We start from the raw sequence: 16,338 nt of genomic DNA, 5'->3' as shown, positions 1-16,338 counted from the left end.
TAATTGTAGATCCTTAGATGAAAGGTGTTACTTAACCACAGCAAAGCTTTGTACTGGGGGTTCCTACCCAAGGAGCACACAGTGCTTGTCACACTGTCTTCTGTTACCCTGTTACATGCCTTCCCATAGAGAGAGGGATGGAGGGAGGGAGGGAGGGAGGGAGGGGGATGGGAGGGGGTAAGTGTTGTGATTAAGTATCAGATGGTACCATTGCTATTACTTTTATCTGTAAACAGGGCAATTGTGGGAAAGTAGAAGTTGATAAAACAGTATGAAAGACAAACACTGGGGAAACTTCAAAGTAGCATGCATTTAGTATTCCGCAGCACGCCCCCTTCACTGTGGGCTTCAGAAGTCTAATCACTGGGGAAACCAGCACAACCGTAACTGCCCTCCCAGTCTAACAAGATAGTTTGTATATAGTTGTACCAAATATGGCATACAGGTTAGCTTAACTAACCAATAGCAGCTCAAATTGTGTGGGATTTACGTGGTGTGTGTTGTCTCCCTCCCTCCCTCCCTCCCTTCCTCCCTCCCTCCCTCCCTCCCTCCCTCCCTCCCTCCCTCCTTCCCTCTCTCCCTCCCTCCTTCCCTCAGTGCTGGGGATTGAACCCAGAGCCTCACATGTTCTAGGTAAGCTGCTCAGCCACGAAGTTCCATCCTTTATCCTATCACATACTTTAAATTCCCACTCTGAACTTTAAAATTGAATTTCTCTTATTGAAGTCAGGTTATCTAAGTCCATCCAGCATGAGAAGTACATTTTCTTAGAAGAGGGATTTTGGGGCCAGCCAGTAAAAGCACTTGCCACAAAAGCCTGATGTCCCAAGTCCAGTCTCAGAAAACCCATAATAGGAGAGAACGGGCTCCCATGTTATCATCCGCTAACCCACACATGGCTCTGGCACAAGCACACACCACACAACACTAATAATAAGTACATTAAACCCTACATACATCACTGTGTGTATGTATGTAGGGGGTTGCAGAGACAGCCTGGGAGTCAGTTCTCTTCTCCCCTTTTCTGGGTCCTGGGGATTGAACTGAGGGGCCTCAGGCTTTTAGCATCAGGTGCCACCACCAGCTGAGCCAGCTCACCCTCCCATAAATAGACTTTGTTTTCAAAAGAGGGATCTTTGAGGACTGAAGAAGGCAGGAAGCCTGGCAGGTTCATTCTCCCGGGACTGGCCTTCTTTAGCTCTGTACCCAGAAGTCATAGACGTGAGAGGCTCCTTTCCTTCTTCCTCCACTCTGAGATTTCCAGTCTTATATTTTTGCAGGCTCTTTGCATTTGAAGTTCTTTCTGGTGTTTGATGGTTATGCTACCAAGCTGGGAGGAAGGAGTTGAAGGTCCAAGATGATTGCCAGGAAAAATGACCACAGTTAGCCCTTCAATCCTGCCATTTGTTTTCTTGTAGTGTGTACTACTACGTTGTTACCAGAGATCAATACTTCCCTCTGTGCTCTCCAGAGGGAACAGACATGTACAGACTGAAGATGGTGGGCTCCACAGACCATGTGAGCCTGGGACAGCAGGATACTTGGAATTGTTTGTTTTCTGAGACAGGGTGATAAGTACCCAGACTCATTCCAAACCTGCAGTCTCCTCTCTCTCTCTCTCTCTCTCTCTCTCTCTCTCTCTCTCTCTCTCTCTCTCTCTCTCTCTCTCTCTCTCTCTCTCTCTCTCTCTCTCTCTCTCTCTCTCTCTCTCTCTCTCTCTCTCTCTCTGTGTCTGTGTGTGTGTCTGTGTGAGTGTGTGTGTGTGTGTGACCATGCTGTCTAGAGGGATTCAATTCTAGTTTTGAATTCTCTTTCATGGAACCCTTTTGTTGTTGTTGTTGTTTTTCCAGACAGTTTCTTTTTGTAGCCCTGGCTGTCCTAGAACCTGCTCTGTAGACCAGGCTGGCCTTGAACTCCCAGAGATTCACCTGCCAAAGCCTCCCCAGTGCTGGGATTAAAGGTGAGCGCCACCAGTGCCCCACTTTACTTTTTTGGGGGGCATGGTTTGAGACAGGGTCTCTCTATGTAGCCCTGGCTGTCCTGGACCTCAGTATGTAGACCAGGCTCACAGAGATCCACCTGCTTCTTTCTGTCTTCCAAGTGCTAGCATTAAAGGCATAAACTCATGGTTTTGACCTTAAACCATTTTGTCCTAGTTGTTCTCAATTTTGTTTTTACTTGGTGACAGAAAAGTTCAATTTTCTGGGCTACTTTTATTATGCTTGTAATGGAAATTAAAATAGATGGCAGAGCTGGAGGTATAATGCAGGAGTAGAGTGGCTTACCTAGCATGTGTGAGGATCTAGGTGTAGTCACATTTGAAAAAGCCAAGCATGAGAAAATGTGCTTGCAGTTCCAGTGCTGGGGAGCAGAGACGGGCAGATCCCTGGGGATTTCTGACCAGCCATTCTAGCCCAGTCTTCAACCAAAGTCCTAGTGAGACCATGTCTCAAAAAAGTAAAAATGAACTGATGCAACAGCTGAGATTGTCTTCTCGCCTCCACATTCATGTGTGCACATGCACTCACACACACCTGCACCCTCCCACACACACATGAACACACATTAAAGACTTTTTCCTTTCTTTTCTTTTTTTTTTTTTGGTAGTTTTAGACAGGCTCTCACTATGTTGCCTTGGCTGGCCTGGAGCTCCTGTGTAGACCAGGCTGGTTTCAGATTCACAGACGTTCACCTGCCTCTGTCGCCCAAGTGCTGGCATTAAAGACATGTGCCATATTGCCCTGCAAGAATTTAGTTTTGTGCTAATTCTTTGAGTACACAGTGCAGAATAGCAGTGTGTACATCCCATGTTCAAATGCCCCTCAGACCTAGGTGTTACATTTTCCCCGTAGATTACCCACGTGCACTCTTCTTGTTGGCCAGGGAGAACACAAACATTGGCAGTCTTAAATTCCATTTCCAGGGGGCTGGAGAGATGGCTCAGAGGTTAAGAGCACTGGCTGCTCTTCCAGAGGCCCTGAGTTCAATTCCCAGCAACCACAAGGTGGCTCACAACCATCTGTAATGCAACGTGGTGCCCTCTACTGATGTGCAGGCATGCATTCAGACAGAACATTGAATATATAATAAGTATATAAATCTAAAATTTTTTAAGATCCCATTTTTAGGACCACATAGTGAGTAGTTTTGTGTGGCAGCTTGTTATATTCCTTTACGATAAGTTTTCACAGTCGCAGAGATGTGCGTGTGTCAGAAAAGTGCTGTGCGGAGAGAAAACTGAGGCCTCAGAACCCCTGGGGAGTTGTTACAAGACAGGAGGAGAAAAACTCACATGACTAAAATTCTTTGACTAGATTTTTTAAATTTAAAATTTCCCGTCAGATCTGTTCTTTTCTAAACAACAGTACACTTTACTCTTCCAAAGAGCAATTGAGGTTTGTTGTTGTTTTCGGCTGATTTTGAACATGTAGTTTAAAACTTTTCTTCTCTCTCCTTTTCATTTAGGTAGCTAATTCAGTAGAGCAATTTAGTTGATTTATACTTATGTTCACCCATAATTTAATTATTTTTTTCCAGCTGATTTCCAGTCACCTGTTTCATAAGCCAGGTTCAGGGAGAGGGATCACTGTGCAAACCATGTGTTGACTTTTGGTGATTAGGCTAGGCCTTGGAGAGACCTCTCTTAAGGGGAGCTGCCTACAGCCAGGAATTAAATGGCTCAAATTCTAGTTAGACTTCCTGAGGGGAGTCTCAGTTTTCTACCTCACATGACAGGAAGAGAGATTTCTCCTCTCTCACTAGGCCCTGTTACCAAACTGGAACCTTTTTTCCCCTGGGAACTGAGGGACCAGTAACAGGACTGTATTTGGCAGTGAACCCCGTCATCTTCTGTGTGCCAGTGACTACAGCCTTTCCCCAGCCTCACGCTGTGCAGGGAGATGAGGGCTCAGTGTAACTTGGACGTCTCTCGGGGTTGTGAGGATGCACCGGCCTATCACGGTGCTGCTCAACAAATGTTGGCTTTTTCAGTCTTTATTGGTATTGTTGTCACTACTAATGCAGTTTATGGTTCACCTTCATCTTTAGCATATTGGTGTCAGGACAGTGTTTTAAAAATCTCTTGTTATGATAAATGTGAGTTCATAAAAATTTAAATTGACAAGTGAGCACCATCATGACATCAAGGAAGTGACAACTTTTTACAAACAAATTACAAGGGCATGCTTCTAATTCACAACAAAGGGTTCATTTCCCTGGTGTGTGAAGACTAACAGTTCAATAAAAAATGGGTGACTGTAAAGCTATTTTGTTGTGACATGCTTGTGCTGCAGAGTTCATGTCTAATGCATAATCCACAAGCTATCAGGAGACTGGAGACACTGTAGCTGCAGTTACAGACAGCCATGTAGAATATGGCTGCGTGTGGGTATGTGGAGTGTGCAGGTGCCCGAGGAGGTCACGTAGAAGTAGCCCCCCCTCAGATCTGCTCTGACACCCTCCTGTGCCTGCTTACCCTGGTTTCCGTCCTTATCTTCTCCACACCCAGAGTGTTCTCTCTGTCCCTCACTCCCGCTGTTTCCCATCTGCTCCAGCCTTCCCACGGCTGCTGTTTCAGCTGAGATGACCTTCTATACACAGGCTAATCTCCTGGAGATGTGCTTTCCCCAGCCTGCTCAGAGGCCTTCGGTGCTGCTTCTGGCCAGCAGGAGGTCTAACTTGTGAACCTGACCTGGGCGGGCTTGAGGGGGCTCTGTCATCTACTCTTCCCTCCTAAGTCTTTCTCACTGTGACTCAGGACCCTGCCCAACATCTGAACTGCCTGCCCTGCTCACCGTGCTCATTTCTGCCTCTGAGCCCCGTACCCTGTCTTGTACATGCCCCAAGATTGCTTTGCTTGCATCCAGACCTCACTGACCAGTGTTTCCTCAGGTCCCACTGCATTTCTGAGGCCAGAATATCAGACAGGATCAATCACCTTAAAGTGGGAAAGGTCTTTGGTAGCTGCTGTTCCAGAGAATGACAGTCACCGTGTTGCTGCAGGCATGGTGGTATTCATGGCTTGTTGGAATGTAGGATGTAACTTCTTCACATCACAGGCCAGAAAGCAGAGTGACCAGAACTAGACGCTGGGCTGCAGCCTTCAGAGGCCACCTGCTCACCTACCTCTGCCATCCAGGCCCTGGCTACCAATGGTGACAGCCTTCCAGAATGGTGCCACTTAGCTGGGAAGCACTGTTCAAAAACATGATTTGGGGATTGTGTGTTTTACATCAAAGATAATAGTGCCTGTACTCTCATCACACATTTACCATTTGCTGTAGAGGTTTTTTTGTTTTGTTTTGTTTTTTTTTTTGTTTTGTTTTGTTTTTGGTTTTGTATTGTTGAGACAGGAACTCACTCTGTTGCCTAGGTTAGCCTCAGACTTCTGAGTGCTGGATTCCAGGCGTTCCCCTACATCCTGACTCCAGGTGGACATTTTCGTTGAAGTAGAGAGTGCATATCTACATGCACATCCAGATCTGGAGGAAAGCACCCAGGGACTTTGCATAAGATCACAGTCACAGCCTCCACATTCCTTTCTTCTCATCTGCTTTCTGGCTCCTGAGACTTGGGAGACAGAACCACACCATGTGTGTCTGCATAGCAATGTCCATCACCAGTGCTGAGTGGTACCCTACATCAAGAACTGAGCCAAGAGCAGAATCCAGATCTGGTAGACATGAAACAGAGCAAAGGCCGACAGTCTGAAGTTTCCATTACTCACTAGGTTCTTTCTTGACAGCCAATTAGAATTGAGATATGCTTCCCACTCCCAGCTTAAGCAGAGGTAATACACTTTTTGGTAAGTCCTCTTCAGGGAGTTCTTGATAGTAACTTATACATTAATTTCAGCCTACACATGGACATATCATCTTTTTCTTCCTCCATGAACTTGTAGACACAGGGACAAATCTATAGCATGAGTTTTTGTTGTCATTTTGCCCATCAAATATTTATTGGTCCCACATAGACTACCAGATACTGTTACAGAATATCAGTTCCTCCTTCCACAAGGTTTATATTCTGATGAGTCACTAGAAATAATTGATAGCACTAACAGCAAGGCTTCACACTAAAAATATAACAATGACTAAAGAGTAAAATAACTGAGAAATTGCTACAAAATCATCTGTTCCAAAGTCTTTACAAGTATTCTGAGAGAACAGGAACACAGAAGTAGGAAAGGCCATCAAGAAGGTTAGCCTGAACTAAAGACTTCAGTGTGCAAAATCAATTTGATAGGATGTTATCAAAAAGCATGAGAGAAGGCAAGACTTAAGGAAAGTAAAATAAATGCAAGATGTAGAGAGCAGAAAGATTTTAGAAGCATAATAAGAAACTCCTTATTCTCAGTAACAGTTTACAATTTACAGGCATTTTTTTCTTGTCTTACTGGATCTCTGCCCACTGTGAATTTTTTAGCCTATATGGGTTGGTGCAGTGAGTGGTGTCAATGTACCCGTTGTCTGGCATTGTAGAGTATCAGAATTTATGTTCCTGCTCCTCCTAATATTCTAAATTCTTCATTGAAATCACATCTAGCTAACTTCATTCTCACCGTGTTCTCTGTTTGCACTGATCAACCTGAATGTTGTGAGGATTTTCCTGGGAAGATCACGTGTCTGAGGGTTCTGCATGAGGAAAAGCACGGCCTTGGGTGGTCACTTCCAGCTCCGTGCTGGGATGCCTCCCTTACTTGGAGCTGTGGACACAGAGATGGGGTAGAGGGCTCAGAGGCCGCCAATCCTTCCAGAGCAAATAGTAGGATATAAGCACCCCTGTTCACCCCTTATTTTGTCCCTCCTTTTGCCTCTTGGTTATTATGTATTTTCTGTGCCCAGAGGGCGTCAGTTTGCAAAGCTGTAAATATGTCAGTCTTGTTTATGTGGTTTTCACTTCAAATTAATGTTCAGCAAAGGGATTAGCAGGTAACTATTTCAACCTGAGTTTCTTTACAAGAAGAGTAGATATGGTTTGCACAGGCTTCTTGAGCCAGGAAGCAGAGTTAATTGTGTAGTCAGTGCAAGAGAGAGCTGGTCTCCTTTAGAAAGACAGGACCGTGCAGCTCACAGCATCCACATAGATCTTTGGGGTCAAATTGATGTCGTGTTAAAGAATCAATATTTACTGGACTTTGTAAAGTTAGCTTTTAATGAACCTCAGACATTTTTCTGGGTCACTAATTGCAGGAAGAAGAAAGGTGGCAGTGTCTGGAGTTCATGGGTGAGGGGGCTGGTTTAAAAGTGAGTGAAGAGACAGTTGCCAGTGTGCAGAGCATCATTCCATTCTTAGATTCTTTTCAGCATTGTTGGGTACTTATATTGAAAGGCTGCTTGGAGCTGGGGTATAGCTTGGATGTGGAGCACAGGCGGAGACTCTGGATATAAACCCCAGGACCAAAAACAGAGAAAGAAAAGGAGGATTTCTTGGATTCTTTCCAACATAATCATAGCAATTCTTGCCTCCTAGCTAAAGGTTAGATACTCCATCCCAGTACTTCCCAGGCCTGACCTTGCTTAGCTTCTGAGATTAGATTGGGTGTGTCCAGGGTGGTATGGCCACAGACTGCTCTTTGGCAGCCCTTCCTCAGTTCCCTGGATGAATTCCAATGACGTTTCAAGTTCTACTTTCTGAACATTTCTTCACCAGGTCAGGTCCTTCCCTCCCACTGATGGCTCTTGAAAGCACTCAGAATGGAAGAGTGCAGCATGAAACATTTCCTGGAGGATGCTAGCCTGCATCCCCATCCAATTAAAGGGCCTTCCTAGGCATCCAGTGTTCCTCTGGTGGGGCTGCATGCTTGAGATAGAGTGCCTCTTACTGGGTTGTCACCATTATGTGTGGCACTGCTTTTGTTGTCAGTGCTTCTAGTAAGTTGACAAGGTAGAGGAATGTGCCCTATGGACCTTCGTGTTGCCCTAAGAAAATCCAGTACTAATGGGTTTCCTTGGTCAGTAACTGAGTCAAAATCATTTTGTCAGGCCCTATGTGATTGCAGCTCCAGGATGCTTATTACAAGCTCTTGGTCGTGTTTGTGCAGTAGATACATCTTGGCTATGACTTTGCAGCTCTCCTGTCAAGTGTATTTTCTCAGGGGAGACTTCAGGACTAATGAGAAGGAAGAACCGGCTGTTCCTTCTCACTCCACCCCCATCCCTCCTCTCTAGGATCATTATTCAGAATAAACACTAGGAAGAGAAACGTGGGGGGAGAGGTTGGAATTGTAGTGTGGTGTTTAAAGGCAGACAGGACAGTGAACATTCGCATCTCCAGCTCTCTTTGGATTTTCCTTTGCAGACGTTTGAGAACTTCTACTTTGGTTCCCTGAAGCTCAACTCCATTCACATATCCCAGAGGTTCACAGTGGACAGCTTTGGGAACTATGCCTCCTGCGGACACGTGGACTTCTCCTGAAGTGGGTATGGAAAGCCCTAGGCATGGAATGCCTTCCTATGGTGGTGAAGAAGGGTTTCATTTCAGTCCCTGGGGTGTGGGGATGGGGATTTGGAGGCGCTGCTGCTAAGTTTTTTGTCAGCTTGTTACAAGCTATAGTTATCTGGGAAGAGGGAACTTCAATGGTAAAAATGCAAGTTATGAGATTGGCCTGTAGGGGCTTTTCTTGATTAATGATTGATGTGGGAGGGCCCAGCCCACTGCAAGTGGTGTCACCCCTGGACAAGGAGTCCTAGGGTGTATAAGAAACCATGGCAAGGGGGCTGGAGAGATGGCTCAGTGGTTAAGAGCACTGACTGCTCTTCCAGAGGACCCGGGTTCAATTTCCAACACCCACAGGCAGCTAACAGCTGTCTGTAACTCCGAGATCTGACACCCTCACACAGACATACATGCACACAAAACACAATGTACATAGAATAAATAAATAAAAATAAACCATAGCAAGCAAGCCATGAACAGATCAGTAAGCCAAGTCTTTTGTACCCGAGTTGGTTTTGGTCATGGTCTTTATCTTAGCAGTAGGAAGCAGATTTAGGGTAGATGCTGATTGTTCTGTGTGGTCCCCTCTGAATTCCCAACTCCATGTTGCCTTTGATGGTCTTCCACGGTCCCACCATGTCTGCCAAGGTGCTTGTGGGCACAAGGAGAGCTTGAGCCCATCAACCTTTGACTTGTTCTATTTTGTATGTTAGGAAGAGATATAAATAATGTAAAATTTATTATCTTGGCCATTTTCAGTGTAAGGTTTAGTTTATTAAATACATGTGTAACATTGTGCTGCTGTTACCACTACCCATAACTTTTCTAAAACTTGTAACTGTACCTTCAAGTAATTTTCTCCTTTCCCCCAACCCCTGGCAACTATTTAACTTTCTGCCCATGATTGTCATAGCTGAGTACCTCATGTAAGTAGAAGCATACAGTGTTTGTCCTAGCATAATGTCCTCAAAATTCACCATGCCATATCATGTAACAGCCCTGCCTTCCTTTGTAAGGATGAATACTATTCCACTGTAGGTATGCCACATTTGGTTACCCATCCATCCACAACTGACCCTTATGTTGAATCCACACCCTGACAACTGTGAATAGAACTGTCCAGACCTGGGTGTGCAGATGTGCCTCCCACACCCTGTTTTTCATTTTCTTCACTAGCCAGAGACTTGTCTTTATCAGCTATGATTAAATTTATGGTGCTTGATCTGTTCATTTTCATTCTAAAATTAGTTCCTAAAAATATTTTTGGATACCTCAGTTGGTATACCTCTGCCTCAGTTGGTAGAGTACTTGACTAGCTTTCACAAAATTGGGTTAGATACCAGCACCGCATATAACAGTGTGCAGTGGCCCAAGCTTGCAGTCCCAGCACTTGGGAAGAGGAAGATCAGAAGTTCAAGGTCATCCTTGGCTACATAGAGAGTTCAAGGTCAGCCTGGGATATATGAAGCCAAGCCCCTTGCTCCCAAAACAAATAACAAGTTCCAAGAGACTGGAGTCCTGGGTCTGTGGTTAAGAACACTTGCTGGTCTTCTAGAGTACATGAGTTCGATTTCCAGCACCCACCTGGAGACTCACAACCATCTGTAACCTCAGTGCTAGGGGATCCAATGTCCTCTTTGGACCTCCACAGACACCAGGCATGTAAATGGTACCCAGACATACATGCAGGCAAAACATCCATACACATAAAGTAAAAATAAACAAACATTAAAACGTAAACATGAAAAAATTGTAGAGTCCTGTACTGCCACATCCCACGTCGACCTCCTGCCCCCCAGTGGAGTTGTCATCGCTCTTTTCTGTTTCCTCCTCAGAAGAGCAGCAGAGAACCGTGACTGACTGAAGCGGCAGGAGCCTGGAAGTGTGGCGGCAGCAGGCACTCCGGCCTCCAGCTAAATGGCAGAGGAGGGAGCTCCAGCCTACACTGCTCCCTCCTGGTCCTCACTCCTCCTCCTCATCCCCTTCTTTCTTGTTCTTCATTCCTTATCCTCATGACCCCGCCTTTCTGTGAAGTCTGCTCCTGAGCTCTGTGTTAAGATCACCGTGCTGTGAAGATTGGCTTCTCTGTGAGATGGGACAGACCATCTGCAAATAAATTAGATTTCCAAGTTGCTGTTTTCTCTTTAATATGGCCAGGCAGTCATGTCTATACTGTCATCACTGTGTTGGGGTGGTAGGCTTTAGTACTTACTGATTTAGCTGTTCCATTTACCAAGGGCTCACTTGTCAGTGCATCGGGGGCCATTTGCCCAAAAGGATTCCACTTTGTGCTGGTGATAGTTAGGCCTTCTGACCCTCCTCCTCAGGGTATTACACAGCACGTGGCTCTTTCCTTCAACCCCACCCCAGAGCTGAGCACTGAACCCAGGGCTTTGTGTTTGCTAGGCAAGCACTCTACCATGAGCTAAATCCCAATCCTGCATGGCTCCCCAGAGCGTCTCTCCCCAGCTGTTGGGTGGCCTTGTCCACTAGCGTGCAGATACCATCTTTTGGGCGTTGGAGATTAATGACTTATGCTTGTAGGACTCTTTAAGAATTTTGTTTTGAAAAACAAAAGTTTTGTTTTAGAAATCACAGTGTGGTCTGGTCCCAGCCAATTCGGGAGATGCCGGATACTGTTCAGACATGGCCAACTCCAAGAACCACACCACACATAACCAGTCCAGGAAATGGCACCAAGAAACCCTGATCACAAAGATACAAATCTCTTAAGGGGGTCGACCCCAAGTTCCTGAGGAACATGCCCTTTGCCAGGAAGCACAACAAGAAAGGCCTGAAGAAGATGCGGGCAAACAGTGCGAAGGCAATGAGCGCACGCGCAGAGGCCATCAAGGGCCTGGTGAAGCCCAAGGTGGTGAAGCCCAAGATGCCAAAGGGCCGAGCCGCAAACTCAGGCGCCTTGCTTTCCTCGCTCACCCCAAGCTTGGGGAGCGGACTAGAAACTACGTAGCCAAGAGTCGTAGGCTCTGCCAACCAAAGCCTAAGGCTCAAACCAAGGCAGAGGCCTCTGCTCCAGCTAAGGCCCAGGCTTCAGCTCAGGCTCCCAAAGGAGCCCAGGCCCCTGTGAAGGCCCCATAGAAAAAGGTTTCTGCCACTGTGAAGACAGATGGCCTGGTGTGACACACCTACACACTATCTGCAGGTGATCGTGCCCTGTGCTGTTTTTACAAATAAACTTGAGGCAAGACCTGTAAAAAAAAAAGAAAAAAAAAAAAAGAAATTGCAGTGTGATATGTCAGATATTCCATTCTTAATAGAACTAGGAATTCTGTTATCACATCTCAGGGTCCCTGCCCCCTACACATGTAAGCAGAGACCATATTGTTAGCCGAGTTCTAAAGTGCAGAGGGGAGTTTTCCAGAGGTGATACCTGGTGATGACGACTAGTGGAGCATATGTGTAAATTTTTGTGTTTTGTGATATTTTGTATATTGGTAGATACTAGTAGAGTTTTTTTTTAATTATCTTTTTGTTTTTTGAGATAGTGTCTCTATATAGCCCTGGCTGACTGGCCTGGAAACTCTGTATGTAGACCAATATGGCCTTAAACTCATAGAAATCCTTTTGCCTCTGCCTCCCAATTCTGGGATTAAAGGCATGCCCAAATTTGAGAAATATTTTTTTTTACAAGCAGTAATAGCCAATATTAACAACATACCCACTTGTCATGTATTTGCACATTGACTCAGCCTTCACAGCCATCCACTGGAGTTGGTATTATTATTATCCCTGTATTTCAAATTGACGATTAGCAAGATTAAGAAATCTAGAGCTAGAGAGATGGTTCAGTGGTTAAGAGTACTTGGTGCTCCTCTAGAGGACCTGGATTTGGTCTCTAGCGCTCCCGTTGGGTATCTCCCGACTGCCTGTAACTCCAGCTTCAGGAGGTACAATGCCCTCTTCTGGCTTCTGTAAACAACTGCACACATGCCACACCGGGGGGGTGCATGCACAGGCGCACAGGCGCGCGCGCGCGCGCGCACACACACACACACATTTTAAAGGTTTAAAAATTTCGCCTGAGGCCTTTGGTCTCAAAGTATAGTTTTGGATTACCAGGAATCTCCAAAGATCTTCTAGGAGGGGTTTGTGAGATCCAGGCTAACTTTATAAAAGTAGCAAGGTGGTTTTTGCCTTTTTACTGTCCAAGAGGCCATTGGTACAATTATATCACTCTGGTAGTTAAATACAGTGTATACTTGTGTTTTGTGTTTTCTAGGGTATTAGACTCCATTATGGGCCTGGAGAGATGACTCAGCAGTAAAGAGCATTGGCTGCTCTTCCAGAGGTTGAGTTCAATTCTCATCAACCATATGGTGGCTCACAACCATCTCTAATCGGATCTAATGCCCCCTTCTGGCATGCATTCACAGCACTCATACATAAATCATACATTTTTTAAAAAGTCACTGTGTGTTTTTAGAGGTTCACTAACCCATTTTATCCTCAGTATTTCTGGGCTCTTTCTAGTGATTTTCTTTTCCACCTGCTATTAGGAATTGTGTCCTGCCCACACCACAGTACCTCCATCTTACTGTTTTTGGAGGCAGTTAAGTGAAAATGAGGTCATTAGGGTGGACCCAAGTCCCACTGACCTGGAGCCCTTAAGAGGACTTACTCATGAAGACACAGGACTAGCACTCACCCAGAGGACAGACCTGTGAGGACCCCGTGAGAAGGTGGTAATCTACAAACCAAGAACAGTGGTCTTTGGAGAGACCAAACCCCAACACTTTGATCTTGAACTTCTGACCTCAGGAACTATGAAAATAAACTGGCTATGGAGGCCTTTGGTCTGTGGTACTTTGTTATGGCAGCCTTCACAGACAGCTGCTGGGCCACAGGCTCACAGGCTACCTGTCTTCCTTTGAACCAGACATTAAAGGGATTTGTAAAAATAGAAAACAATACCACCCCCCCCCCCCGAATTGGGAGGGATTTCTGTTTCTCAAATAATACACTATTGCTCTGTTAATACGAAAGGGGAACATTTTTTAAAAAAGTATACTTTTAAGTTCTCAGTTCTGTTTTCAAGTATACTAACTAAATGTCAGTGTGGAGATGTCTGTTGTACACAACCTGAATTTCTTGCATGTCCTCAGTAATACTGTGATGTAAAAGACTCCAGAGACTAGAAGTTTAAAACCTGATGCTGCTGTGCTGTCTTCAGCCTGGGGTCTTGTAGATGAGACTGCTGGAGGTTGCTCCTCCCCCAAGGTTGCATGTTTAAAAGCCTAGTTACTAAACTGGTGGCATTGTTAGGAGGGAGTGGAACATTGGGAAATGGGTCCTTGTGGAAGGAAGTTAGGCCATTTGAGGGAAGTGTCCTTAAAGAAGATATTGGGCCCTCTGCCTCTGTTTTCTCTTGGCTTTCCAGCTGCTGTGAGATGAGCAGGCTCCCTGGTCCCTCTTGCTGCAAGACGGACACCAAACCAAAGCAGCAGGGACCCTCCAAAAGTATAGGAGACAATCACTGTCTTAAAAGACCCACCTTTAATCCAGGTCACACTTTCTGCTGGCAGCCTATGTAAAGGACATGGGAGAAGGAATGATGTTTTGTAAGGCACAGATTTGGCATTTTTATTAGAAAATTAAGATTCCCCATTTTGTATTGCCAAATATTAAATGTAACAGAAAAGCTGTTGATGGGGAAGTCCTGTGTATATGTCAATAAAGCGCTGTTGGCCAATAGGGAAGCAAGATAGGTGGGACTAGGAGTCCAGGAGGACTCTGGGTAGGAGAAACACAGGGAGTCATCATGTAGCCCGCCAGAGAAGTAAGATATCCGTCTGTAAGAGAAATACTTAGATGGGTTAAATACTTAAGTCAAAGATAGCCAGTAAGAAACAAGCAAACAGCCAACAGCTTTATAATTAATACAGCGTCCTGTGTGTTTATTTGGGGACTGCAACATGGCAGAGCCCAGGTGACTAGTGGGGAAAAACCAAAGTGGCTAGCAAGGAAAAGGCTTCTCTCTACAAGCTGTAAAAGACATACACACACACACACACACACACACACACACACACACACACACACACACAGTTTAACAGCATCTCATATTTGGGGCTCATGGTTTGGAGAGATTGACATGCCAATAGTTCTCTAGAAGAAACCCCCTTTTCTTTATTAACAAGGTTATTGGTTATCTTGTACAACTCTTAGATCTGTCATCTAAAAAAACGTGTACTCTTCCTCTAAATAGCTTTGTCCTCCACTTCAGCTACACATCTTGGGCTGTGGTGCTGCAGGAGGCAGGTCCCCTTGGATGAACTGCCCATGTGTGGAAACGTTCTGACCTTCATGGGCCTGAAAGCAGCTATGAGTTAAGCAGCTGTGGTAACTAGACCACTAGAACCCTTGGTGTACCTGGGCTGTCTGCCAAGTGCTTTGGAGGCAGGCGTGTAGACAACTTTACCGAGGGCCATGTGCCTCAGTGGGTAGTGTGCTCGCCAAGCATGAAGGAAGCCCTGGGTTGGATCCCAGCATCACAAGAAACAGGAGGCACCTGGGATGTGGAGGCAGGAGTATCAGAAGTTGAAAGGTCACCCTCAAGCTACACAAGTTGGAAGCCAGCCGGGGCTACAGGAGACCCCGTCTGAGATAAAAGGACCAGGAATAAGAGATGGGGGATAGATGGTGAGATTTGGTAAATCTTCAGAACAATGGATGATCATAACCTCTTTCTGACCCGAGGGATGAACTGCTTTGTTTTTTTAAAGCCTGGGATAATTTTGCTCAAGTTTCACAGACGTTGTATGATATGTGTAGCATTAACATTAATTCTAGGTAGAAGCTGGGACCCTTGGTTCCCTCCAGTCCATATGACAAGCTTACCTCTTCACTCTGAAGCATGGCTGTACCACCTGGGAGGGCTCTGCATCCATTGTGGGATGCAGGCTTCGGTATCTGGAGCTTGCAGCAGCACCACAGGAAATCCAAGAAATACAAAGGGGAACTATTGTTTTGTGTTTTCCCCAGGGCGCCCCCCAGCCCAGACCACTGAGGCATGCAACACTCAGGCCTGCCAGGCCCAGTGAGACTGTAAACCTCATAACCTGTGTTTTTTCCTACCGATTAAGATCTCATTCTTCCAGTGTCTTTAATTTTTTTATTTTAACCTCACAGCAGCCAAATCTTTTTTTTTTTTATAAAAACACATTCTAGGGCTTGGGGACCAAAAGTTCAGTATGTTTTCTCCTGTCATACTCTTCAATTTATTTTGTAATGTAAATGCCATTTCTGCTCGGATCATGGGTCTGTGCCCAGCTGCTAGCCTTCCCAGCTGGTAAGTCAACACATGTCTATAGGCAATGACTAGGGTTACAGTTTTAACAAGAACCTAAACAACCTCCAACAAAACCAGCCTCCTCCCACCTTGTCGCCCTCCCCGGTGGCTTATCAAACTCAACATGAAATCAAACCACAAGCAAATGGGCCTGTCTAGCTTTGCAGAATCAAGGCAGATGAGGTGGCTAGACAAGCGTCCTTTCGGGTTGCCCTAGAAAAGCTAACAAAACGGTGCCAGGCCCTAAACAGCTGCTTTGGGAGGAGGCCATCAGTCCTTGTTTTTTTACCAGCCATTCAGTGCTCAGGCCGTGCGCTGAAAAGAGCTGTGGGTCTGAGGAGCAATATAGTTCAGAGGCAGCCAGTTGTTAGACCGCCTTTGTCTTAAGGAAGCCACCCATTACCGTAGCGCCATAACTCGTAGGGAGCCAGCTGTCAGAACTGTGGCACAGGCCACTCGGGGGTGGGGGGGTAGGGGGGGTGGGAGGCAAGGGGAGAAGAAATTGTCTGTGGCCAGATTCCCTTTTAGACACCTGAGCCTGACTGGCTTGGTAACCCGAGAGTTTTCATTCTCTTTCCGGCCCTGTGAAAGAC

At 45.7% G+C, this 16,338-nt stretch overlaps 1 protein-coding gene and 1 pseudogene across 4 annotated transcripts in view; both read left to right on the top strand.

Moving 5' to 3' along the window:
* The window catches only part of Ascc1 (activating signal cointegrator 1 complex subunit 1), an 83,425-nt gene extending 72,857 nt beyond the window's left edge, over positions 1-10,568 (top strand). For 3 of the 4 annotated variants that reach the window (XM_040732055.1, XM_040732057.1, XM_040732059.1), the window contains exons 10-11: positions 8,299-8,420; positions 10,272-10,568. In XM_040732055.1, the coding sequence (XP_040587989.1) occupies positions 8,299-8,415 (117 nt within the window). In that variant the 3' untranslated portion in view covers positions 8,416-8,420; positions 10,272-10,568. The remainder of the gene's footprint in view (positions 1-8,298; positions 8,421-10,271) is intronic. The other variant, XM_040732056.1, reaches the window with a different exon arrangement.
* A 505-nt stretch (positions 10,569-11,073) lies between these two features.
* On the top strand, positions 11,074-11,677 carry LOC121134223 (annotated as a pseudogene).
* The last annotated feature ends 4,661 nt before the right edge of the window (positions 11,678-16,338 follow it).

The sequence above is a fragment of the Mesocricetus auratus genome, unplaced genomic scaffold (assembly GCF_017639785.1).
Source record: "Mesocricetus auratus isolate SY011 unplaced genomic scaffold, BCM_Maur_2.0 Super-Scaffold_100027, whole genome shotgun sequence".
NCBI classification, from domain to species: Eukaryota; Metazoa; Chordata; class Mammalia; order Rodentia; family Cricetidae; genus Mesocricetus; species Mesocricetus auratus.
This window is presented reverse-complemented; position numbering and strand designations above follow the sequence as displayed.